The 27,463-nt window shown below is 37.8% G+C and overlaps 2 protein-coding genes across 2 annotated transcripts in view; one reads left to right on the forward strand and one right to left on the reverse strand.

Moving 5' to 3' along the window:
- Positions 1-7,897: 7,897 nt before the first annotated feature.
- PYROXD1 (pyridine nucleotide-disulphide oxidoreductase domain 1) overlaps positions 7,898-27,463 on the forward strand; it is a 32,544-nt gene continuing 12,978 nt past the window's right edge. The window contains 5 exon segments of the mRNA NM_001133727.1: positions 7,898-8,058; positions 10,606-10,686; positions 18,106-18,225; positions 22,332-22,460; positions 24,876-24,949. Coding sequence (NP_001127199.1) covers positions 7,975-8,058; positions 10,606-10,686; positions 18,106-18,225; positions 22,332-22,460; positions 24,876-24,949 — 488 coding nt within the window. The 5' untranslated portion in view covers positions 7,898-7,974.
- On the reverse strand, positions 20,314-21,066 carry LOC100452125 (elongin-C-like). The gene is made up of 2 exons (XM_054526945.2): positions 20,787-21,066; positions 20,314-20,489 (listed from the first exon to the last, which is right to left on the reverse strand). The coding sequence occupies exons 1-2, from the start codon at positions 21,000-21,002 to the stop codon at positions 20,352-20,354; spliced, it is 354 nt and encodes a 117-aa protein (XP_054382920.1). The 5' UTR covers positions 21,003-21,066; the 3' UTR covers positions 20,314-20,351.

A 27,463-nucleotide genomic window follows, 5' to 3' on the forward strand; every position in this document is an offset into this window, starting at 1 on the left:
ATAAATATATTTCTTTATAGAGGATACAGAAAAGTACATGCAAATTACAATATTTCATACTATGAAGGACATCTATTAGAAGTTTTCATGATTCAAAAGTTATAGAAATGAGGTGTGGATAATAAAAAAGATTTTATATTTGGCTTTGGAATTTGTGTACTTACAACTTAATAAGAGTATTTCCTGTTGATATGGTTTGAAACTTAAATTGAAATATGAAGCTCCGTGGTACCGCTTGTGAAGAGCTTAGAAATTTTATAAACCGAGTAAACAGCATTGGAAACCCAGGAGGAAAGCCTCTTATTGTAATAAAGAGCCTGATTCCATTGTTGATGATTGACTGCTGGAAGCTTTCAAGCCTCACAACTTCTCTGTCCCTTGCTGCCCCACATCTGGGCAGGCTGAGAAGGTTTCAGTATGCCCCTCCCGTGGTGCCCACGTGATTTTCAAGCCATACAAGGTCTGGCCTGTATGTGCCAGAACCCTCACCCCAGCTCGATCGCCTAATCTCATTAAAAACAAGGCCTGTCACCTTTCTCTGCTCTCCATGTCATTTTTGGATCAGCTTATAATCCTGTCCTATTCTCCCCAGAAAGCCTCATTATGTAAGTAATAAGCCTTTCCATTCCCTCATTGTGGGGGAGTGTGTGTGTGTTCGTGTATGTGTGTGTGATCACTAATCTTCACATCCAAATCAAATTTTGGATGGGGGTTCCTTCCTGATACTGTGATTTCCTTCCTGATACTGTGGGGTGACTGTAACATTGCTCTACCCAGAGCAACAGAACAACCTGGTCTCAAAATATCATATCAAACTATTGAAAAAGGAACAGCAGTATCTCATAAGGCAAATTCATGTTTCACAACTGTAGATTCAGCCATACTATGAAGCCTCGGTCTTTATAAGATTGTGCTTACTACGCTAATCATAAAGACTTAAGAAACATTTATTGACTATATATTACTTAAATTGCTGCGCTAAGTGCTGGGATAAGGGGCACAAGCAAGAAAATTAAAGGTGAATAAAATACATTCCCTTTTCTCAAAGAAGCCTAATAAGGACACACCAACTTTAACACAAGAAACACCACTCAATGCAGTAAAGTACTACAGATTTGGCCATTTCTCCCTGAGAATGGTGGATGGCATCTGAGCTTAACATTCTTAGACCCATAGATTTCTATAGGCAGAGCAAGAAAGCCTGTAATGAAGGAAACCAAAATTCTTTATTTTATTTTATTTTTTTTTGAGACAGGGTCTCACCCTTTCTCTCAGGCTGGAGAGCAGTAGTGCAATCAAGGCTCACTGCAGCCTCAACCTCCCCAGTCCCAGGTGGTCCTTCTACCTCAGCCTCTGGAGTAGCTAGGACCACGGGTGCTTGCCACCATGCCCAGCTAATTTTTGTATTTTTTGTAGAGATGAGGTTTGGTCACATGGCCCAGGCTGGTCTTGAACTTCTGGGCTCAGGCGATGTGTCCATCTCAGCCTCTCAAAGTCCTGGGATTACAGGCGTGAGCCACCAAGCCCTGCCTGAGACAAGAATTCTTGATGCATTCAGGGGGAACTGAGAATGTTCCAGAAGCAGAAGTGGTAGAAAGGCAGAGGAACCACATCTCCCTTTTATAAGATAACTCTTACGGCAGCATAGAGGTTAAGTTTAAAGACAGTGAATGGAGGAACAAAGACCAATCAGGAACTCATTTTAATAGTCTAAGTGGGCAAAGAAGACCAAAAATAGTGCAGTCACAGTCAAAACTGAAATGAAGGAACTGGGAAACACTTTGGAATTGGCAGGACTTGAGAAACTACACTTTGAAGTTGAGGGAATATCGTGTAAGAAATGCATTCAGCTTTCTAAATGGTATAAGTTTAATATTTATAAAACAAACATGGTATATCATGGGGTTAAATATGATTTTTTTGGTTAATTCAGCTCCAAAAGCTTAAGAACAATATAATAGGCATGAAGTTGCCCAATGTCTTCAACGCAAGGTACTAGACCACATAGGCAACACATGCTGAAAGACTATAAAATTGGTTCTGCCAGCATTAGTGCATCACATTCACTCCCTTTTCCAACATGCTCACAAAGCATATGGGGAAGGGGAAGGGGAAGGGAAAGTGTTTCACCCCACCACCACCAATTCCCTGTCTGCAGCACAAGTGAGGAGGACATTAAGGGACCATTTAGAGAGCTTTACAGGTAGCCCCTGGAGTCTGCATGATGCAGAAACTGATGCTTCTTTCCACTGAAGATACGGAGGTGTGGCTAGCTAGACATTCTGACCGCAGAAGAGAAGAGAGATGCTCTATTGGCTTGATGTGCACTTTCAGAGTCTAGTGGGGACAAAGGATGAGTGAGTTTCCCAGAAGCCCATTGTGGACCCTGTTTTCATCTTAAAAGGGACTGAATCTGGAGAAGGAAAGGCCCAGAACCTGTAGGTGAGAGATCCCCAGTGATGTGGAGATTCTGATGTGTCCATAAAAGCACCCCAGCAGAGAATCAACATTTGGAATCAGCCACACCATGAAAACAGCGATGCTAGATTATAACTAATGTTTGTGCCGGCAAATGTTTAACAACTGGCTGTCTGAAAAAACTGCATGTACAAATATATGTGTGTGTATGTATGTATGTATACATAGGTTAATTATAAATTTTATTGAAAGGTGTATAGCAAATATTTTACAAATAATAGTATGCAATACTCTTTATTGTAAATTCCATATACTCAACTGATTCTACAGAATCCTTTCATTGATTTTTGCTGAATCCTTGTATTACCCAAACTGTAACAGCAATTATGAGTGTAGTTTGAATGTTGCTTGACTTTTCTATTTACATTAACTAGTAAGATGGAAGTGAAACAAAGGAACTATAGGTTGCAATTTCACTTGTTTGTCTGATATTAGTGAGTTCTTTGGTAAATTGAAGAGCAGCTCTCTGAAAAAAGAATTTCTTCAATTTTTTTGTGCTATTCACAGTGTACTACAATCTACCATAACAGACACGACACACTTTTAATTTCATTATTAACATTCTCTCCATCATTTTTTTTAAATGAGTCTCCATCTATGTTGTGTTTCTTTAACTTTTAAGTTCAGGGGTACATGTACAGGATGTGAAGGTTTGTTACATAGATGAACATGTGTCATGGGGGTTTGTTCTACTGATTATTTCATCACCCAGGTATTAAGCCCAGTATCCATTAATTATTCTTCCTGATCCTCTCCCTCCTCCTACCTCCACCCTCGGACAGGCCCAGTGTGTGACGTTTCCCTCTATGTGTCCATGCTGTTCTCATCATTTAGCTCCCACTTATTAGTGAGAACATACGGTATTTGGTTTTCTGTTCCTGTGTTAGTTTGCTAAGGATAACGGCCTCCAGCTTCATCCATGTCAATGTAAAGGGCATAATTTGATTCCTTTTTATGGCTGCATAGTATTCCATGGTGTATATGTACCACATTGTCTTTATCCAGTCTATCATTGATGGGCATTTGGGTTGATTCCATGTCTTTGCTATTGTCCACCACTTTTTTAAGTCTAAAAAATCAACAATAAAATAAATCAAACTCTGATTTGTATAATCTGCCATTTTCCATGGTGTAAATACTCCCATTACGGCCAATTTCAAGATCAACATGACATCGCTGAATGAGGCAGTAGGAAGAAATGTGTAGTCCACCATTATATTTTTACCTATAGATACAATAGATGTAAATAACCTCAGGAGTAGAGATAATAGCAAAATAGTTAGGAAATAATGAGTTTTGAACATTTATTACCTTTGTCTTAATATAACTTGATTATGTTTATACAATTTAGTGTTTAACAATAGCTGTGCTAACAATCAGCTCACACAAATCCTAAAATTTTAACAATCAGCTCTTACAGATTCACAGTTGTACCACACCACTGATTCATAGATATAGGAAGACAGCCTGCGGTATGGCAAGAATGACACCACGGCCATGATGACTGATGTTGGATTCCTGCACACTAAGGTGTTCTGCAGCAAGGTCCTTAAACGATGCCCATAGCATAGATAACCCTTCAAAAGAAACAAAGCATGTAACTTAGATAATTCTCTCATTAAGATTCTTATCTAGACTCCCCAGCGTTCATGAGTTTTGCAAGAAAGTCTGAGACACGATCAGCTGTACATGTTTTATCCTAAAAGCTTACATAATTTCTGGAGGGCAGGTGTGGGGATCCACTGTAACAGAATCATCATTTCTGTTTGTAAGTCCCTATTAAATACCTCTTTCTGAGAAACTGGATTTGTCAGTTTTTCTTTGGCCTCTCAGCTCCCTCAGCCTTTGGGGGTAGGTTTGCATATATATGCTCATACAGGAACAACAGTGAGGCTCTTTCCTCTCCTTACTCCTTACCCACTCTCCAATCTTAAAGCCCCTGAAAACATCAGCTCTTAGTTAGGAGAAGAGCTGGAGCAAAAAAGCAACAAGAAATCAATTTGGGTTGCCTGTAGTTAGATGAGGCTTTAATTGGATGCGTGTCTGGAGTTTTGATAATAGGTAGTACCAGACTTTTTATTACCTGAGAATGATCAGATAAGCTAAATTAATAAGAATTTAATTTAGAGGAGAAAAATCCATTCACAGGAAAAGTGTTGAGAAATAAAAATGTTTGCTTTAATTTCTTCCCTATAAAGTCCAGCGTGTTCAGTAAATCAGTTATATGAACTAACAAAACAAAGAAGAGGTTTCGAGTGCAAGATGAATCCAGGCTACATTCATAGCGAATTGGCAAAAACCAAGATAAAAATGAGAAGATATCCAAGATGGTTCAGAAATTTCAGGCTTGAAGATTCAGAGTAGATTGCATGAGAGATAGACATTTGGGAGTTAAAAGCATAATAGGCTTGTTAAGGTTATGATCATAGATAAAATCCTTTAGAGACAGAAACATAGTCTATTCAACAGGGCACAGGCAGGCAACTTAACCATTAATCCTACTAAGAGGCACACACTATGCTAGGAAGTTTAAATATGTTGCCTCACATATGCATCAAAACAACTCTACAAAGTAGATCTTATACCCACCTTGCCAATGAGGAAACTAGGGTTCAGATGAGGTAAATAACTCACTGAATGGTCACACAACAAAGAAATGCTGGTGCCACATTTGAACCTAGGTCATCTGACTCAAAAGCTATTAATCACTAACTATGAAATGTCATTATTCATTCTCAATTTTTGCAGTTGAAAATTAACCTCATTACTCCTATTCTAGACATTTCTGATATCAACTTGAAGAAGAATGGAAGACTAGATTTTGATAGTAGTTTAAAAGTTGGGGATGGCCTTCAAGAGATTAGGTGGGTACGCGAATCAGATGTAAAAACATTATGGAGAGAAATAGAAGAAGATAGCTTTATCCACATGAATCTTGAACTCCCCAACCATTTTTCTTTCTTTCTTCCCTTTTACCATCTCCTGTATTTCCCATGCTCATTTCTGTTGCTAAGCCTTTGGTTCTTGGGCTATTTCCCACATGACTTGCCACATCTTCTGAACCTATCCAAATGCTATGGGCCTTTGAGATTCAATATAAATTCCACTTCTTCTCTGAACCTTTCTTTGCCAACTCCAGTCTTGCTATTCTTTTCCACCCATAAACATACACCATAATATTTAGCAACACACTGGTATTTCTTTGACTCCTCAGAAACAGTCACCAGGTCACTCCTAAGCTTGCTGACCAGAGGAGCTAAAAGGGAGCTGAAGTTCTGTCTTTTCTGCTTCTCTGCTGCTTCTTGGCATTGGGCCTCCCTTATTTCCAGGTGCCCAGTTTTCTTTGCAGTTGCCCTTTCTCCTAACCTGTACCTATTGCTGCCCTCCCTGTGGATAACATGTTTCAAGTTACCTATATCTTACTTTTAACCCACCCTACATCCAGTATATGTATCGAATTTAATCAAGATTAAGGTGAGATGCAGTCAAAGTTCTTTAACCCTTAGACATTCCTAAAAGTTGGATATTCATGCCAGTGTGGCAGGCAACTAGGTCTTATCCCTACATCACCTTGACAAAAAAGCCAGCCTTCACAAAGGGGAGAAAAAAGGAGAGTGTGGAGTCATTACCCCTTTACACTTGAGGAGCCTACTACTACTTTGCTTCCCCTCCCATAGACGATGATCTCCTTCCATTTCCCCTGGGAGCTTAAATTCCACTCTATTCTTCCTTCCGAGTTCCATAAAGAGGAAACCCCTGTCACAATATGCAGGAGGATCCTGACCCTGGACAATGAATCTAAAAATCTTTAGAAGGACTTCAGGGCAGTTTCATACTCCACCAACTTCCTATTTCGTTCGGCACGTTTTTGTTGAATACATACTACCTACTAAACATTGGAGATAAAAAGGGAGACAAAAATAATCCCTGAGATAAAGTAAGCGGTTTATGGTGGTGGTGGGGTCAGGCAGTAAGAATTTACAATAAAGTGGGATACGTCTAAATTTAGAGGATGACAAGGTGCTATAGGAACACACAGAGAGGACACCTGGCTGTCTTGAGGATGTTAGATAAAGTATCTTAAAGGGGAAGCAATGGCTTCATGAAACCAAAGGTCGATGAGTTAGCTAGGGAAAAGTAGTTGGGAAAAAAATATGTGCAAATGCTCAGAAAGAAAATGGCATATCCTGGGATCTGGAAGTGTAGTGTGGCCTGAATGGAACACAGTGTGAGTGAGATAATGTGAAAATAAGCTGAAGCAAGATTAGATCTAAATGGGCTTAAGGAATCTATTTCCTCCTCCTAGAAATGAATGCTTTGTTTGGTTGCTATACTAGTAACAGGAATTAGACACATTTATTAAACCGCTTACCATTTAACTTGGTAAATCAAAGAACAATGATTTTTACAGGTATCAGTAAATACCTGTAATTAGATACGTGGTAGGCTTTCCTGTTAACATATAATGGTTATTCTCAGTGTTTAAAGAATTAAAGGGACTCGGGTAATTACCAGTTTTAGAGTGAACCATTTGAGAGATAATACCTTACCATTACAAAACAACTCCTAGGGAAAGTTATATGAGACAGCAAAGGTAATAGTAAATAGTAAAATTATACGAATAGTGAATAATATAGTAAAAGCAGTTAAAAATAATTTAGCAATTTCTTAAAAACAATTGACCACGAAAAAAATTCACAGTAAAACCGAGACTGGGACTATTTCATTCAACCCTCACACATGCTGCTATTGATTGGAAATGTAAGAAATGTTCATTTGTTTTGACAAAATGGAAAGCAACTGTACATTATTACTGGAAACTTTAGCTGAGGTCAAAGTTGTAAATGAAAAGGATAATTTTTTAGAGAACAATTCAGTAGTATTGTTTTGCCTTGTCATGAAGAATTTTTGTGCTTCCACAAACAAAAATCTTGGATTGTTAGGTGAACGGTGGCAATCAAGTGGTTTTCAGAAGACTCCAGTTTCTTCATCTACAAAAATGACAGGAGTGGGGTCAGGATGTTCCCGAAGGCTCCTTCTACCAATAAGAGCATAAGATCTGCGCCTCTAATTTCTCGCAGAAACAAATAATGAGAACTTCACACCAATTCATTTATTATATGAATGTTTTGTCCCGTGAGAACACTGGTCTATCTTTAGATATGTAATTTATCAAACTTATTTGGGCAACCCATCTTCTTTACTTTTTTATTTTTAATTTTTTGGTCTTCTCTTTGTCAAATTTTCATGGAATAACTACATTCAGGTGTAGTAATAGTAACGCCAAGCTCTGAACACCAGGAGACAATTTGTTGCTTCCGAAACGCAGCCGGCAGCAGGTACTCGAGATGACTAGTGTGAGCTCCCGAGCACCCGTAGGTCGGAGTCTCTGGATAAGGCACCGGAAGTGACCGCCTCGCGGATGCTTCCTCTCCTAGAGTCCGCAGTCCAGCTGCTCCGCCGCGATATTCGGTAAACCACTGGGAGTCCGGCAGCATGGAGGCAGCCCGCCCTCCCACGACCGCAGGGAAGTTCGTGGTGGTCGGCGGCGGCATCGCGGGCGTCACTTGTGCGGAGCAGGTAGGGCGGTGCTCAGGCGGTTCCGCCTCTTTCCCCGACCCCAAAGGAGGTAGCGCTGGAGGCCTTCCTCCCACCCCCTCCCTTTTTCTTCTTCCGGGTTCCTTTTTTGCTGCGCCCTTTTCCGCACTTATTGCTCCCAGATTTTAGAAACTACTTGGTGGTCCTCAGATGACCTCACTAGCTTTCTCTCAGGCGCAGGGAGGAGTGGGAGGCAAATTATAGCCGAGAAACCAAAGCTGGCTGATCCGTGCTCAGGTCCTTGTAATGTCAGAGCAGACATGAGAACTTTGTATTTAGACAAAAAATTCAGCCCCCTTTCTTTTTTTTTTTTTAATTTTTATTTGAGACGGAGTCACACTCTGTTGCCTAGCCTAGAGGGCAGTGATGCGATCTTGGCGTAATGCAACCTTTTCCTCCCGGGTTCAAGCGATTCTTCTGTTGCGTCAGCCTGTAGCTGGGATTACAGGCGCCAGCCACCACGCCCGGCTAATGTTTGTATTTTTAGTAGAGACGGGCTTTCACCATGTTGGCCAGGCTGGTCTCGAACTCCTGGGCTCAAGCAGTCTGCCCGCTTCCGCCTACCAAAGTGCTGGGATTACAGGCCTGAGCCACAGCACCTGGCCCTCAGCCTCCTTTGTTAATTATCGTAGGTGATTGAGTTTAGTTTCCAGATAGTTGCCAAGTCTTTAGTGCATCTTAACTAATTAATAAAGAATCCCATGCGTAAGTTTTCTATACTTCGAACTCCCAAGATAGAAGAAACTTTATTTCTAGTAATGTTTTGTAAAACAGTCAGCGAGGGATTAAATGCATGTAGGCTTGCTTTCTTGATTATGCTGAATAGCCAGACCATATATATTCATATACATGTGTGTATTCCAAAAAGTTCTACATTATTTTGTTGATATAAAGTAAACATGAGCAATCACTGAAGTCATAAGAAATAGTGCAAGAAACTAAGTATTTTCATCATTGGATGCATATTTTCCGTTTATTCACTAAGTAAACGTATGATGCAGGCACCGTATTAAGGGCTGAGCGTTCAACTATGAACAGCATGGTATACCATGCTAGGGACTCACAGCCTGCTGGAAGAGACAATATTACAATATTGTATGTCTATGCAAGAGATATCAACGGTTATCTTAGGGGTGCCTGTGGAGTAGGTGAGGAGTGAATTAGGGAAGAGGAATTTTTTTTAATCAAAGGAGATATTTTTAAAATCTCATTATGAAAGAATGAAAGTTCACCAAGTATTCAAGAAAAGAATGTCATCTCCAGTAAAAAAGCATGGATCATCAGGGAGCAGTAAAGCTTAAAGCATAGATCATAAGGAGTCTTATCATGCTAAGAACTTCACAAGAATTTACAAGTAGTCAAATATTTTTGAGCAGTGGAGTAACTTGATCGTATGAAAAGGCTTGAAAGATGATTAGTTACAATGTATTTGTGGCAGAGGCAGCTGGTTTATACGTGAAACTGGAGAGCCAATTCGAAGGTGATTTCAGTAGTATAAAGAAGTTTTGAGGACCTCATCTAGCAATGGAAACAGGGATATAAATTACAGAATATACAGAGGAAAGAAAGATGGAGAGAGTTAATAGTATTGTCAAATGTAGAAAGTTCAAATAAAATGAGACTAAGAAGAATCGCATGGGTGTTGGGCACGATAGCTCACGCTTGTAATCTTAGAACTTCGGGAGACCAAGGTGGGAGGATTGCATGAGGCCAGGAGTTTGAAGCCAGACTGGGCAACATGGCAAGATCCCATCTCCATAAAAAAAAATAAAGAAAATAAATAATCCCTTGGATTTTAAGGATTCATAGATCCCTCAAACATGCTGTTTTAGTGATAGAGTAGGAATAGAAGCCAGATTATTGAGGGTGGTGGTGTGGAGGAACTAGACTTTGAGATAAGAAAATGTTTTCAGGTACAGAGTGAAGAAGACAGAGGTTGTAGCTAAAGGAAAATAATGAAACATTAACAAGTCATACCTCTGAATTTTGTTGAAGATATTATTAAAATGGCTTTATCATCCCACAATATGTACTGACTGGAAGAGGCAGAATAGGAGTGCCAGAGCACCTGGGGAAAGTTAGACCAATATTCTAAGTGTTTAATATTGAGGGTTTGCTTTAATTTCATCCCATTGAAGACAAATGAAATATTATTTTAAGATAAATAGAAGTTGGTTTAACTGGTAATTAGGAAGATAGTTTATTCTCATCCTCTGCATTATAACTCTAAATTGGTATACAAAATAGTTGAAGTAAATAAAGGATATTTCTTTATATCACTTTTCTTGTTCAGGAGTTCTTTGTTAGTGTTTACTGTAAATATTATTTTCTCAGTATCAGAGTTTAACATTATTCACCATTGCCCCATCAAGACCAAGGATAACGGAGACCTTTAGATGAGGAGCAGTGGGTTTTTAATTTTCTAGATTAATTACATTATTCAAATTGCATTATTCTCAACCCCAAACCATATATACCAGTACTTAAAGTAATTTGTCCTAATTTTTTTTCTCTCTTTTTAAAAATAAGTTGGCTACTCACTTTCCATCAGAAGATATTCTCTTGGTAACAGCTTCTCCTGTTATTAAAGCAGTTACAAATTTCAAGCAGGTAAGAACCTTTGTATAACTTCTTAATATTAATTTGAAAAAATTGCAGTAACTTGCATAACAGGGTAATTGTGTGTTTTTTTGTTTCTTAAAAATTGACAAGTACAATTATATGCTGTACAACATGATGTTTTGATATATGTATACATTGTGGAATGGCTAAGTCAAGCTATTTAAAATCTTTCCAATTTGGATGCCTTTTCGTTCTTTCTCTCACCTAATTTAATTGTTCTAGCTAGGACTTTAGTACTGTGTTGAATAGAAGTGGTGAGAGTGGGCATCCTTGTGTTGTTCTTGATCTTGGAAAAGCTTTCAGCTTTTCACCATTCAATATATTATTAGCTATAGGCTTGTATATGACCATTTTTATGTTGAGGTACATTCCTTCCATACCTAATTGTTGGGTTTTTATTATGAAAAGATGTTTAATTTTGTTGAATATTTTTTCTGTATCTGTAGAGATGGTCATGATTTTCATCCTTTGTTCTGTTAATGTGGTATATCACATTTACTGATTTGCATATTTTAAGCCATCTTTGCATCCCTGAATAAATCCCACTTGATTATGGTGAATTGATTACTTTTTTTTGAGACGAAGTCTCGCTCTGTCGCCCATACTGGAGTGCAGTGGCACGATCTCGGCTCACTGCAAGCTCCGCCTCCTGGGTTCACACCATTCTCCTGCCTCAGCCTTCCAAGTAGCTAGGACTACAGGCACCCGCAACCATGCCCGGCTAATTTTTTGTATTTTTTAGTAGAGATGGGGTTTCACCATATTGGCCAGGCTGGTCTCGAACTCCTGACCTTGTGATCCACCCACCTCAGCCTCCCAAATTGCTGGTATTACAGGCGTGAGCCACCGCGCCCAGCCTGGAAAGTTTTCTATTGTTATTTCTTTAAATACGCTTTCTACTCCTTTGTCTCTCTCGTCTCCTTCTATAACTCCTATAATTCAAAGATTTGCTTCTTTGATGCCATCCTTTTAATTCCATACTTCTACATTCTTTTTCATTCTTTTTTCTTCTTCTTCCCTTCTGACTGTATATTTTCAAATAATCTGTCTTCAGATTCACAGATTTTTTCTTCTGTGTGATCAGTTCTCTTGTTGACAGTCTGTTGCATTTTTTTTTTGTTTCATTCGTTGCATCTTTCATCGTCAGAATTTCTGCTTTATTTTTTAAATAACTTGTCTTTTTAAATTTTTTATTTTGGTTGCTTATTGTTTTTCTGATTTAATTGAATTGTTTGTAACTTCTTGAAGTTCCTTCAGCTTCTTTAAACAATTATTTTGAATTCTTTGTCAGGCAGTTCTGACATTTGTGTTCTTTTGGTGGCATGTCTTCTTGGTTTATCATGTTTCTTACTGCCTTATGTTGATATTTGCACATTTGATGACACACTCGCTGTTTTCAGAAGTACGGGCTAGTTTTGCTGTGGAAAGACCTTTCCCTATGGGGAGGGCTGCTTGCTAGATGGGATGTAGCAGTTCTGGCACCAGTGAGGGTGCCTACTTTGTAGTCTGTGCAGCTCTGTCAGCTGAGTTAATTGTTGTTGAAGATTGCAGGGATCCTCAGCATCCAGCTCTCGATGTCTGCAGTGGTAGTGAGGGTTGTTGGGGTTTTTAATGTCAATGGCTGCTAAGAGCCTCCCAATCTTTTCTTCTCCCACAAAGGAAGTTGTGGCTTAGGGGATTCCTGTTGGCACTGAGTCTGCCTTCTGGGTTCAGTGGCAGCAGCGCTGGTGTCTGATAAGTGGTGCCTATGGAGCAGATAGAGCTGAGGCCCAAAATAAGGCATACATGGAGGAATTAAAGTTCTGGGATCTGGGACTGTAATGATATTGGTGCCTAGGGTGCAGGTAGCCATACTGCTATATTGGTAATAGAATATGAGGTGAGGATGCTTGTGAGGCAGCCAGGGAAACCAAGAATGGGAACACAGGTGTGCTATGAAGCAGCCAGAGAAACCAAGAATGGGAACACAGGTGTGCTCAGAGTTATAGCAGCTTCAGTGTCAGGGAAGGGCCAGCTTTCAATGGCAGCTGAGCCGGTGCCTGGATTGCAGACATGTGCAGTGAGGCTTGGTTGCAGGGCCCAAAGTGCAAACTAGCTTACTACGGTGACGGCTCTGGTGTCTGAGATGTAGGTGGGCCCAGTGCAGGCCTCAGTGCAGGTCTGAGGTGTAGGCGTTCTCAGAGTGACCATGGCCCTGGGGTTGGAACACTTACAGGGTTGAGAGACAAAGTGACTCCTTTCCCAAAGCATCTTGACATTGGCCACTTCTTTGTGGAGACAAGATATGCCGCCGTGTGTCCCTCTCTGGGGTTCCCTGGCAGGAATGGTTGTTGGTTCCCTCACAGTAGCAAGGGATGCCAGTTTCCTCTGCAGTGCAGGCCACCATTTACCACAGTGGTCCCCACCATGTGGCTGATACTGATAACTTCTGCCTTTCTTTGCTCCTAGCTATCTCCTGGTTTCTCAGGTATGCCAGGGTCATTATTGATTCTTTTTATGTGGCTATTCTCCATTTTCTTGCTCCACTGTGTTGCTGCAGATTGTTTAATGGGCCGTTGAGCCCTCTTTGGGCTATTTTGGCTTGTGAAGAGTTGTCTATATTTGTTTTTTTAATGGGGGAATGAAGGCTGGTATCTCCTACTTAGCCATTTGATGACAATACCTCCGTGCATTCTGGAGTGTTTTAATTGTTTAAAATTACAAATATTCTTTTGACAGTTATTTTAAAAAAGCTCGAGTTGAGAATTATTCAGATAGAATACCAAAAGCTCTCAGAATGATACTAAATTTTTAATCTTCTTTTTATCCATTTTCCTTCCACTTAGAATTACTTTTGAGAAAATTTCCAATAAAAAATTTTTTCAGGAAAGATGCTCTGCAAATCTAAAATGGGTACAAATATACATGATATTTATTATAAATATGGGTAGGGGTGTGTGTGTGTGTTTACAAATCAGAAAAGTGCTTCCAGGCCAAGTTTATACTTACAGATAATTAGTGTCTCAGAATACTTTGTATTCCATTAATTTATATTCACATTATAACAGGAGTCTAAGAACAGTTGGGTCATAGTATCATAGAAAAGTCATCTCCAAACTTTTTTTTTCCTGTAGCTCAACTGTTAAAAAGTTTTGCCCTGACATCCCAATGTATGTATACTAATAAGTTATGTGTATGAGCTACAGAACTACAATTATAAATGTTATAAAGCCTATGCAAAATAAAATTTCTAAAATGTCGAAAAACATACATTCTGATCTTTCTTCCCACCCTTCAGTGAAGACTACTACCGTAGCCCTTCATTTAATATGATGTCTCTGGTAATATCCTGATAATGGAATATAATTTTCTCATGTTGTAAACCCATAAGACCAAGGGTAGTTTAGTGGCATATACCATGTTGTCCCTTTATAACCTAAGTAGAGATACATATGATATCTTAGTACTTAGGTGTAGCCAAAGAGTTATGGAGTTTGGGAGAAATAGAGGAAAAATTATAGCTATTAATCTTTAAAAGGTAAAAGTACATATTTAATGACAGGCTAAGACTGTGTACGTAAGAGAAAGATGTATAGCTGGGTCCCATAATTATCTCTCCAGAAGACCTAATTCAGTATAGTAATCCAGGATTTGTGAGACTTGAATTCAGTTTTTGCCAGTTTTGTAAGTTATGTACAATAGAAGGAAAAAGCTTGGTTTCTAGGCCTCTTATTTACTGGTCGGGTAGCCTTGGAAGATCTCTGTAAGCTGCTTCACCTGTAGTATTAGGTTAATACGTGCCTTGCTTGCTTCACAGGGTTGTGAGCTTAAATGTGCCAATAACAAATATGCAAATATCAGCTATTCTGTGTACAGCAGTAGGAAATGGCATTATCTTTATGATTTATTGAGTACCCATATTATATATTAACCAATGTGCTAGGCATATAAGATACGGAGATTAAAAGTATAGAACAGAACACCAAAAAGTCACTAGTGCTTATCCTGAGGGATTAAGGATGAGATTTGAAGAATGATAGAGACTTTAACATTTACTCTCTATTATGTATTGTTTGTTGAGCGATACAAAGAGCATGATTCATGACTAGTATAATTTTTAAAGGAGAAAAAAGATTACTACTAATAATTCACATTTATTAAGTGCTTACCATGCATCAAGTAGTCTTCTAAAGGTTTCAAATCTATTATACGATCCTTAAATAACGCTAGAAGTAGGTTCTTACATAATTTGTAAGACTGTAAAGGGGTCATGAGACCAAAAGGTTTGAGAACTGTCAGGGCCACACAGTAAGATTTCCATGCAGTTTTTTTTTTTAATTTTATTATTATTATACTTTAGGTTTTAGGGTACATGTGCACAATGTGCAGATTAGTTACATATGTATACATGTGCCATGCTGGTGTGCTGCACCCATTAACTTGTCATTTAGCGTTAGGTATATCTCCTAATGCTATCCTTCCCCCCTCCCCCCACCCCACAACAGTCCCCGGTGTGTGATGTTCCCCTTCCTGTGTCCATGTGTTCTCGTTGTTCAATTCCCACCTATGAGTGAGAACATGCGGTGTTTGGTTTTTTGTCCTTGCAATAGTTTGCTGAGAATGATGGTTTCCAGCTTCATCCATGTCCCTACAAAGGACACAAACTCATCATTTTTTATGGCTGCATAGTATTCCATGGTGTATATGTGCCACATTTTCTTAATCCAGTCTATCATTGTTGGACATTTAGGTTGGTTCCAAGTCTCTGCTATTGTGAATAGTGCCGCTATAAACATACGTGTGCATGTGTCTTTATAGCAGCATGATTTATAATCCTTTGGGTATATACCCAGTAATGGGATGGCTGGGTCAAATGGTATTTCTAGTTCTACATCCCTGAGGAATCGCCACACTGACTTCCACAAGGGTTGAACTAGTTTACAGTCCCACCAACAGTGTAAAAGTGTTCCTATTTCTCCACATCCTCTCCAGCACCTGTTGTTTCCTGACTTTTTAGTGATCGCCTTTCTAACTGGTGTGAGATGGTATCTCATTGTGGTTTTGATTTGCATTTCTCTGATGGCCAGTGATCATGAGCATTTTTTCATGTGTCTGTTGGCTGCATAAATGTCTTCTTTTGAGAAGTGTCTGTTCATATCCTTCGCCACTTTTTGATGGGGTTGTTTGTTTTTTTCTTGTAAATTTGTTTGAGTTCATTGTAGATTCTGGATATTAGCCCTTTGTCAGATGAGTAGGTTGCAAAAATGTTCTCCCATTCTGTAGGTTGCCTATTCACTCTGATGGTAGTTTCTTTTGCTGTGCAGAAGCTCTTTAGTTTAATTAGATCCCATTTGTCAATTTTGGCTTTTGTTGCTATTGCTTTTGGTGTTTTAAACATGAAGTCCTTGCCCATGCCTATGTCCTGAATGGTATTTCCTAGGTTTTCTTCTAGGGTTTTTATGGTTTTAGGTCTAACATTTTAAGTCTTTAATCCATCTGGAATTAATTTTTGTATAAGGTGTAAGGAAGGGATCCAGCTTCAGCTTTCTACATATGGTTAGCCAGTTTTCCCAGCACCATTTATTAAATAGGGAATCCTTTCCCCATTGCTTGTTTTTGTCAGGTTTGTCAAAGATCAGATAGTTGTAGATATGCGGCATTATTTCTGAGGGCTCTGTTCTGTTCCATTGATCTATATCTCTGTTTTGGTACCAGTACCATGCTGTTTTGGTTACTGTAGCCTTGTAGTATAGTTTGAAGTCAGGTAGCATGATGCCTCCAGCTTCGTTCTTTTTGCTTAGGATTGACTTGGCGATGCGGGCTCTTTTTTGGTTCCATATGAACTTGAAAGCAGTTTTTTCCAATTCTGTGAAGAAAGTCATTGGTAGCTTGATGGGGATGGCATTGAATCTATAAATTACCTTGGGCAGTATGGCCATTTTCACGATATTGATTCTTCCTACCCATGAGCATGGAATGTTCTTCCATTTGTTTGTATCCTGTTTTATTTCATTGAGCAGTGGTTTGTAGTTCTCCTTGAAGAGGTCCTTCACATCCCTTGTAAGTTGGATTTCTAGGTATTTTATTCTCTTTGAAGCAATTGTGAATGGGAGTTCACTCATGATTTGGCTCTCTGTTAGTCTGTTATTGGTGTATAAGAATGCTCGTGATTTTTGCACATTGATTATGTATCCTGAGACTTTGCTGAAGTTGCTTATCAGCCTGAGGAGATTTTGGGCTGAGAAGATGGGGTTTTCTAGATATACAATCATGTCATCTGCAAACAGGGACAATTTGACTTCCTCTTTTCCTAATTGAATACCCTTTATTTCCTTCCTCTGCCTGATTGCCCTGGCCAGAACTTCCAACACTATGTTGAATAGGAGTGGTGAGAGGGGGCATCCCTGTCTTGTGCCAGTTTTCAAAGGGAATGCTTCCAGTTTTTGCCCATTCAGTATGATATTGGCTGTGGGTTTGTCATAGATAGCTCTTACTATTTTGAGATACGACCCATCCTAATTTATTGAGAGTTTTTAGCATGAAGGCTGTTGAATTTTGTCAAAGGCCTTTTCTGCATCTATTGAGATAATCATGTGGTTTTTGTCTTTGGTTCTGTTTATATGCTGGATAACATTTATTGATTTGTGTATGTTGAACCAGCCTTGCATCCCAGGGATGAAGCCCACTTGATCATGGTGGATAAGCTTTTTGATGTGCTGCTGGATTCGGTTTGCCAGTATTTTATTGAGGATTTTTGCATCGATGTTCATCAAGGATATTGGTCTAAAATTCTCTTTCCATGCAGTTTTTAAGGAGCAGCCGAGGTTGAATATCAGTCTCTAAGGCTGTGTGATCTTTCTGCAGCAAATTGGGCTTAGGACTAGAGCAAGCAGATAATTTATAGGGTTGAGGGTTTTCAGGTTAACAGTTTAGGATAAGAGCAAGGAAGTAAAGGATTTAGGGAAAAGGTGAAATGATTCACAATTGAACTTTAGCTGGACAGAAAGGAAAATGAGTCTGGAAGAATACTGTTGGTTTTATAGAACAGGAAAGAAGAGTGCAAAGACTAGATGACCATAAGGTCTGCTAGTAAATAGAGAGAGAAAGCTTGAAGGATAAGGAAATAAATAAGCTGTTTGGCTAAACTGTAGAAATGTAAGTGGTGTTACCCCTCATTTTACAGGTCAGCTCTCATTAGCCAGGAAACTATGGCTTGTAACACCTGACTTGTCCAGGAACGGCCAAGCAAATATTTAAGTCTCTAAATGCTGAGTCTAGTCCTCTTTCTATTCTATATGCTGCAGTTGGCTAACTTTTTTGTTTTATAAACATAAAATAGTGTATAAAAGCAAAGTATTTTTATTATTTAAGATTTCTGAAAGAAAATACTTTTAAAATATGCATTTTTAATCTCTTTGATCTATACAGATTTCTAAAATATTGGAAGAATTTGATGTTGAAGAACAATCAAGTACCATGTTAGAAAAACGCTTTCCCAACATTAAGGTTATAGAATCTGGCGTAAAGCAACTGAAGAGTGAAGAACACGTAAGATAATTGTTTTCTTAATAACATTTTCCATTGTAGAATCTTGATGAAGTTTTGCCTGCCTTCTTTTCACTCCAGCTCTACCACCACCACCATTTAAGTTATTAACATGTAAAGTTTAGTGACGTTGATTTCCAGTATTATTAGAGAAAATACAGTTTTTGTAAGTTTATTGGAATTATATAATTAGATTTGGGATTTTAGTCTTCACATTTCAAATTACATTAATGTTTATAAAGTGTTCACTGTGTTCTGGGTACTGCATTAGGTGCTGGGATGCAGTAGGGATAATATGAAGTGTCTGCTCCTAGGAACTGTCAGTGTCAAAGGGAATATGAACATGCATACTATAATTATATTGACATATAAAAAACACAGTCACTGAAATACTATCAAAGCTCTGATATCAGGGATTAAGGAAGACTTCACAGAGAGAGTAAAATGAGCTGGGTATTAACAGATGAGTGAAATTAAGAGTTCCCCAGATGGAAAGAGGCATTCCAGGAAGAGAAGGTTGAATGTTCAAAGACCCAAAGAAAGGAAAAGAAATAAGAAGAATAGAGATGTCAAAGGGATTAGGGTGTGGTTAAGTAAAGGAGATTGGCAATCAAGGCTAGAAGATAAGTAAATAAGATCCTGAAGGGTTTTTAATGTCACACTATAAGAAGCTGAGTTTGGGCCGCTGCCGTGGCTCACGCCTGTAATCCCAGCACTTTGGGAGGCCAAGGCAGGCGGATCACCAGGTCAGGAGATTGAGACCATCCTGGCTAACACAGTGAAACCCTGTCTCTACTAAAAATACGAAAAATTAGCTGGGCGTGGTGGCGGGCGCCTGTAGTCCCAGCTACTCGGGAGGCTGAGGCAGGAGAATGGTGTGAACCCGGGAGGTGGAGCTTGCAGTGAGCCGAGATCGCGCCACTGCACTCCAGTCTGGGCGACAGAGCGAGACTCCTTCAAAAACAAAAAAAAAAGAAGAAGAAGTTGAGTAGTTGAGTTTGTTTTATATTTGGAAGAAATTGTAAGGTGATTTTAAGAGCTGGGGTGTCAATGATAAAATAGATTTTTTTTTTTTTTTTAAGGAAGATATATCTGATAGGAGTGTTGAGAATGAACAAGTGGCTAGTAGCCAACCAAACTAGAAGGTGGTTATGATAGTCAAAAATTATGTGAAGAGTCAGGAAATTATGTACAGGCTCACGCCTATAATCCCAGCACTTTGGGAGGCCAGGGCAGATGGATTAGCGTAGAAGTTCGACTCTAGCCTGGGCAACATAGCAAAACCCCATATCTACAAAAAATATACAAAAAGTTAATCAGGCATGGTGGTGTGCACTTGTAGTCCCAGCTACTTTGGTGAGTGAGGTGGGAAGATCAGCTGAGCCTGGGAGTTCAAGGCTGCAGTGGCTGTGTGGTTGCGCCACTGCCTGGGCAACAGAGTGAGACCATGTCTCAAAAAGAATAATAATAATTTTTAAAAAATTGATTTGAAAAATGATGTAAGGCCTGAACTGAGACAGGGACAATGTAGTTGTAAAAAATATCCCAGATTTGAGTGAGATTTCTACTGTAAATTTGGCAGGACTCAATAACCCTTTACATGAGAATGAAGAACGCAGTCTCAGGAAAGGATGTTGTTAGATGATTTACAGTATCCTCAGATGAGCTTCAGGCAAGATGAGAAGTAGATTTGTAGTTGTTTCTATAAGGCAGTTCTAATTTATGAGTTCTAGCTCTTAAATTAGAGATGTGTTTTATCTTCTTTAGTGATAAAACACATAAATACCACATTTGAAACACAAGTAATTTGAGAGAAAAAAGTAAAAGTACTGAATTTTATCAGGAAAGAATAAAAAATCTGAATCCCCAAACCAGATAAGTTCCTAATACTTATAGTGGTATTACATATTCCAAGTAATATATTTGTCAATTTATTTGTAAATTGTGGTGGGCTCTCAAAATATGCTAAATGGATTGTCAGGGAATTTATGTGTTAGGGCATTTGAATGAATCAGAGTGCCTCCCGTTACCATTTGAAAAATATCCCACGTGCAGTGCATGTCTGCCTTCTCTTATCCATTGTCCTTTACATTTTTGTTTTTTTAACAGTTTATTATAATTTCTTTTATTTAACAATCTAGGAAGTTCGCAGCCATCAGCAGTTCTAGTGCTATTTCAGGTGCAGTTGGGAATTCGGGAACTAAGTGGAAGCTGTTAGTGTAGCAAACTTTGTACATAAAATACATGCATACGGCCGGGCGCGGTGGCTCATGCCTGTAATCCCAGCACTTTGGGAGGCCGAGGCAGGTGGATCACGAGGTCAGGAGGTCGAGACCATCCTGGCTAACACGGTGAAACCCCGTCTCTACTAAAAATACAAAAAAAAAATTAACCAGGCATGGTGGCGGGCACCTGTAGTCCCAGCTACTCGGGAGGCTGAGGCAGGAGAATGGTGTGAACCCGGGAGGTCGAGCTTGCAGTGAGCCAAGATCGTGCCGCTGCACTCCAGCCTGGGCAACAGAGCAAGACTCCATCTAAAAAAAAAAAAAAAAATACATGCATACTTTTGATAGCACATGTGAAGTTATCTCTCTAAAATTGACCTCATTGGTTTCATTCTCAGCAAACTGACCTGGGCCACTCAACATGGCTTTTATCATGTCTGATGTTAATGCATGTTCTCTTTTTACAGTAAATTCATGGCCATCAGATGATACCAATTTCACATACCTGGCATCAGGGCCTTCACAGCCACCATAGGTTTTCTCCTCTCCATCCATTTTGTTCTTATGAAATGCTACTGTGCTTCCCCAGGAACTTCAGTAGTTTCCTGGTGAGGCGAGGACACAGTGTGTCACTCACTTCCATCTGGAGAAGTGTCCTTTACATTTTTTAGTGAATTAGAGATAGTATGTTTTACTTTCACGTCTCTTGCCAAAAATTTAGCAGTAGCTAATGAAAAGAGTTTTTGTGTTTGTTTGTGCTATTTGTTTTTACAGCAGCTAAATGCAAATTATTTTTTAAGTTTTGTCAGTGTCTATAATTAACTTTTGTTCTTGTCAGATGAAATTCTAACCAGCTTTTCTAAAAGAACACTTATATAAAATTTCTGTATGGATATGCTGTGCTGGATTACTGGTTTTACGTATTTGTTATGGAACTGAAGAATTAATTTGGGTTATAGATGTCTCATTGGATATTAAGTGCTATGATATAGTTTAACGAGCTTTGTAAGTCAAACACTTGGCACAAACATTAACCCCTAAATCATTCGAACAAAGTTGAGCATCTCTTATAGTAGCATGCATTTATGTTTAAATGTTTTCTAAAGGCTACTATTTATATGTGGTTTTTCATTCAGTATTAAAGAACAAAAGCAATAGATCTCTGATATGTAGTTTTAGACCCATTTATGTTATTAAAAATTAATATAAATTTAAAGCCAACACATGTGAGGATTAAAGATTATCATATTTTTTACTTATTCTAAAATATACCCCAAAAGCATTTGGTTTGCTCGTAAAGTCATTATTTGTACTTAAGAATATAAGTACTTTTTTTTTTTAAGCACTTCTAGTCTTTTTAGATTAAGAAGATATACCATAACCTCTTGTACCACTCACTGCTTTTCTGTACTCATAATAGATATGAAGGTATGATATGGTTAGAATTACTAGGTCATCTTACAGTAACTTCCCTTGAGATCAGAAATCTTCATCAAGGCCTGTCACAGGTATAGTGAGAATGCTTAATTTAAAAATTTCTTGAAGTTTTGTTTTTAACATGGGGTCAACATACCTTTTCAACCAACATGGGATTCCCTGAAGTTTAATACAAAACTTTGTGTGAATGTACCTTTTTATGCCAGGGGAGAAAGACTAGTTTTCAGGAGATCTCAAAATGGTTCATGAGCTTAAAATGATTAAGAATAACTGGATTAGTACATGTATTCTCATGCTTAGTTTTGTAATTGCTATAACAAAGAACCCAGAGGCAACCTTAATATATTATGTTTTGCTTTTGCCTTATTGAATTTTTAATTTAAAGTGAAATTGTGTCCATGTTGATTATGTGTCTCCCTTTTCTTTCATTGTTTGATGTATTTACAGTGCATTGTAACAGAAGATGGCAATCAGCATGTATATAAGAAACTCTGTCTGTGTGCTGGAGCTAAACCAAAGTTGATATGTGAAGGAAATCCTTATGTATTAGGAATCCGTGATACAGACAGTGCTCAGGTAACATTTTAAGTTTGGATCATGAGAAGGAAAATAAAAGAATTTTCTACATTTGAATTAAAGTGTTCCACTTAGAATTCCTAAACTATAATGGCAGAAGGGAAATTTTTGTTTCATGACCAATAAACCACAGAGCGGTTATGTTTTATTCCTGCCAATTTTTTTTTTTTTTTTTTTTATTGAAACGGAGTCTCACTCTGTTGCCCAGGCTGGAGTGCAGTGGCACGATCTCGGCCCACTGCAAGCTCTGCCTCCCAGGTTCATGCCATTCTCCTGCCTCAGCCTCACGAGAAGCTGGGACTACAGGTGCCTGCCACCACGCCTGGCTAATTTTTTTTTTGTATTTTTAGTAGAGGCGGGGTTTCACTGTGTTAGCCAGGATGGTCTCAATCTCCTGACCTCGTGACCGCCCACTTAGGCCTCCCCGGAGTGCTGGGATTACAGGCGTGAGCCACCACACCCGGCCTATTCCTACCAATTTTTTATTTTTAGTTGATACTATGTTTTTAAGTTCATGCTGATGTGTTATCAGTGTGAGATAACCCAGATATAATGACTGTGCTGAATATTAACAACTTACATTACACACACATTCATTACTCTACTTGGGGAATATGTGATTTGCAACCTAAATAATATAACAATTTTTTCCAAAAAGGTAAAGTGTATTCGAAATTTACTGATCTTATTCTCCAGCAAAAAAAATTCAAAAGATCTTTGTGGTACAAAATCATGATAGAATCATAGAACAGAAAAAGTCACTTGGCTTATTGTTCTGCCCTAGATAAACTATCCCAATAAGGTGAAACATCTGTTTTTGGAGGATTATACAAATTCCTTTTGGTAATTTAATTTAATTCAGGGTTTATTAACCCTTATTGCCAAGAAGCTCTTCCTGGTTTCACAATACTATGTCTAACCTCAAGTTTGTTCTGTCTCATGACATGATGATTTTGCATTAATACAATTTATATTCTGAAAATTTAATAATATTTTCTTTCAGCCTATTCTCTTAATTAAATAATTAGGAATTGAGGGAAAATTAAAGGAACTTGATTATCTTCTTGTAAACAATTTAAGTTCATATTATCAGAGATTGAGCTCATAACTGTTTCAGCTAGGTCCTCTACGTACATGAACTCATTGAATCCTCATGATAATCCTGTGTGACGATTATTGCTCCCACTTTACAAATAGGAAACTAAGGTCGAGAGATTAAGTATGTATCTGTACTAATTTAGCTATTAAGTTTATCAGATACACAATTTAAAATTGTGCTTTTCACCTCCAGGTCCAGTGCTCTTGCAGATGTTTCTTAAATTGCAGTATCCTCAATGAAGGACAAACCAAAATAAACTTCGGTTGTTTTTTTCTTGGAGAATTTTAAAGATGTCAGCTTCAGTGAATATTATAAGTTTGGAGATAAATTTAATATAAACTTAGTAGGAGGGTCAGATGTCATTCTGAAGCAATGAGACTATTCTATACTTTTGAAAGTGCCCAAAGAATTACCACTGGCTTCTCTCTCTCTTTTTTTTTTAAATATATATATATTTATTATACTTTAAGTTCTAGGGTACATGTGCACCACGTGCAGGTTTGTTACATATGTATACATGTGCCATGTGGGTGTGCTGCACCCTTTAACTCGTCATTTACATTTACCACTGGCTTCTCTAAGCTCATTGTGATCTTTTTTTTCTAGGGGGTGTAAGCATCAATGTGTCTGTCTTAGAATGTTAATAACATTTTTTTTTTTTTTTAGTATAAGTTTGACATTATTGGGCGCGTGCTACTGCTACCAGCTTTTTCTGTGTCATCTCACATAATCCTTACAGAAACATTAGGATATATAGTCACTTATTTCCATTTATAGTTGAAGGACCTGAGGTGCAGATAGGGTAAGCAACTTGCCCAAAGTCATTCAGTTAGTAATTGCTAGAGCCAGTGCTTCCACAGTCTGTGCTCTTAACCACTATGCTGCTGAGCTCTCATTCCTAGAAGTTTTAAGTGTTGAGTAACTCTAGGGAAACTGAGAGTTTAGGCGAAAAGAAAGAATAATTGATTTGGTCAAATACTTGGGAATGTGGTAAGTTAATAGTGCCTCCTGCTGAAATTCTGAAGTACGGTAAATGTAATGACCTAAAAGGAAAGGAAAATGGAGAGGCATTGCTATAAAGGCAGCTTGGGATAAAGCATAAAGGGGGACTTTTGTAATATTAATCGAGAGGACATACCCTGATACAGTGGGAAAGTGAGATTCATTTTTTTTCTTTATAAATTCAATAAAATATTTACATTTTTATTGTAAATAAATATTGTAAATATTTAATACATAAAATATTATTGAAGCCTCATGTTTCAGATTATTGCCCACTTACAAAATACTACCTCATTATTTTCTTTTTAACATAGGAGTTTCAGAAACAGCTTATTAAAGCTAAAAGAATAATGATCATAGGGAACGGTGGTATTGCACTTGAGTTAGTGTAAGTATATATTTTTAAATATAACATATTTAAATTGTTTAAAAATAATTTGTTTTTAAATTTAACAATTGCTTTGTGATTCATGTGCTTTGTTGGCAGACTGGAAAATGTTTTTTATTCTGAAAATCAAAGATAAATAGAATTTTCATACGTTTTCAAGGGGAAAAATCCACCGTATTTTTTTAGCTCTTGTGGAATCCATAATTGTAGAAATTTTATTATAAAATATATATGTTTGGGAATGCTTTAGGTCTCAAGGTGGTTGGCCAAATTTGGCCCATAAATGTGTTTTATAAGTATATTTTATGTTTAAAAATAATTCAAATATTTACACCTTTTGAGATTTCTAGTGATAGCCCTCATCACTTTTTATTGCTTATATGATAAATCCTGCTTCACTCATTTATGTTACCTGTCTGGCCAGTGTAACCCAAAATGTTTGTGACTCCTGTTTTAGGATATATGGTTCTTCCAGCTCTTTTTTTTGGTAGCTTGGGAAATGTGAACACATTAATTTTCATCTTAAGACGATATTACAAGTTCAAAAACCATTGAGAAATATCCTGCTGTGGCCTGCAGAAGATTGATTCACTTCATGATTTTATCCTCTAGCAGATGATTGACATGAAATAGTCTGGATCTTTTTCAGGCCATAAAGTTGGGTCAAACCACAAAGAGGACAAATTTGAATCAAAATAAGGACTCTGCCAAAACCATATCTTTGCTTACTTGCTTTCAATCCAACTCTCAGACTAGGTTTTTGCCCCTCTTTTAGAGGATGATCTCACCCAGTGGAAACCTGTAAGAGTTCTTAAATTGTCTGAGTACTATGGGTAACAGTCATTATTGTTATTATGAAGTTTGTGGCATTGTATGGAGAAATACAGAGAAAGGGTCAAAACCAAAATGTAGGCCAAGAGGGAAGAGGTATAGATTTATTGTAAATGGGGCTGCAAATCCTTGTGTATAATATATGCATGCCAGATTTTCTCCATCAGCTGTCACCAAAGTATCACTATTATTATAATTGTTACTTACATTTAAAAACTTTATGTTCAAAAATGTTCAGAGTCTTACATTTAATCCTATTCATCATTTTCTTTAAGTTGGAGATTGAAGACTGTATAATTGGATAAAACTCATAATTTTGTATTTAGTAAGCTCTTCTTTGGTAATTAAAATTGAACCCACATAATGTTATTCTCTGACTTCAGGTCTGCTGCATGATTAGATCTTTGTCTCTCATGAAACTTGGCATACCCATACCCTTTCTACACTGTGTTTCAGTGAAACTAATACTAATGTTCTTCATTATACATTTATTTCAGTTATTATCTGTTTTCTTCTTTCTAAGTGTAAGTTAATCCTTTCCTTTTCAAACAGATAATTGTTTTTCATAACTTCACAAATCCGCAATACCTCATTGTCTGTTTTTGTAGAGTCATTTTCAAAATGAAAGCAGTATTTCCCCTCTGTGTGTGATGATAATCGTCAAACTTGTGCATATTGCTGAGAACACAGTTCAAGTCAGGAAAAGAGGATTAGAAGGTGTCCTAGGAGGTAGAGCAAGTACTGAAGTTTCTTGTGGTTACTTGTAATAACTTCGTCTGCTAGTCAGTCATCAGTATATTAAACTGCACTGATAGGTGTTATAGTGGAATATTACTTTAAATTTAAAAATGGTAATATAGAGAAATTCCCAGTTTTTCAAAAAGAAAGCATTACATGATAATTGTATGCCTGTATGTAAATTGAAATACAAACTTTATTACCAAATTTGTGTGTATTCCACTTTCCGCTGGTCAGTAATGCTGTATGACCAGAGTAACATAAAATAGAATGTTCACCCAATAATCTTCTGTGTTTACTGACATAGAAGAGCTGGAAAAATAAAGACTTATTAGATGAAGCAAGGAGTTCCTTATCACCATATGTTGAAAAGTATGAATATCAAGTGACCTGGATTCAGATGTACTAAACCTTTTTTCGTAATCTGTTTATTGATTAGTCTTGAAAAGTCGTGTAACCTGTGTTATATCAGTCTGTGAAATAAAGATGGCAATACTTTGTACTGTAAAGAAATGTGAAAAATTACTACCTTAACTTTTTACAGTATTTTATTAGTATCACAAGTTTAGATAAAATCCTATTATAGTTAGGATGGCCATATATCTTGTTTGTCTGGGATTGTCTCCATTTCCACCAGTTGTACCAAAAATGATTATTAGTAGCAGATAGTATCCCAGGTTAGATGATAAATTATGTGATCACCTTAATTATAATGGACTTCAGGGACTTTGTGAAATGAATATTGTTAGGAAAACCACTTCTCAGTATCTAAACCTAGAATAAAATATCACATGCCCATTACCTTACATTAGTGGTAAATAGTAATAGAAGGTGGCTTATATATACCATGTCCATTCTTTCCTTCCTCTAAGATCCTTGATCCTTGATCTTGATCCTTAAGATTTTTAGCTTATAACTCTGATTCTTTCCATTTTCTATCCCCTT

This window comes from Pongo abelii, chromosome 10 (assembly GCF_028885655.2).
Source record: "Pongo abelii isolate AG06213 chromosome 10, NHGRI_mPonAbe1-v2.0_pri, whole genome shotgun sequence".
In the NCBI taxonomy this organism is placed as follows: Eukaryota; Metazoa; Chordata; class Mammalia; order Primates; family Hominidae; genus Pongo; species Pongo abelii.

What these genes read in the sequence shown, in the direction of transcription:
- LOC100452125 (XM_054526945.2), bottom strand. Translation starts at nt 21,002, where the DNA reads ATGGATGGAGAGGAGAAAACCTATGGTGGCTGTGAAGGCCCTGATGCC. An exon ending in CTTCACATGTGCTATCAAAA is followed by an intron (nt 20,490 to 20,786) that starts GTATGCATGTAT and finishes TACAGGCATGAG; the next exon opens with CCACCGCGCCCGGCCGTATG.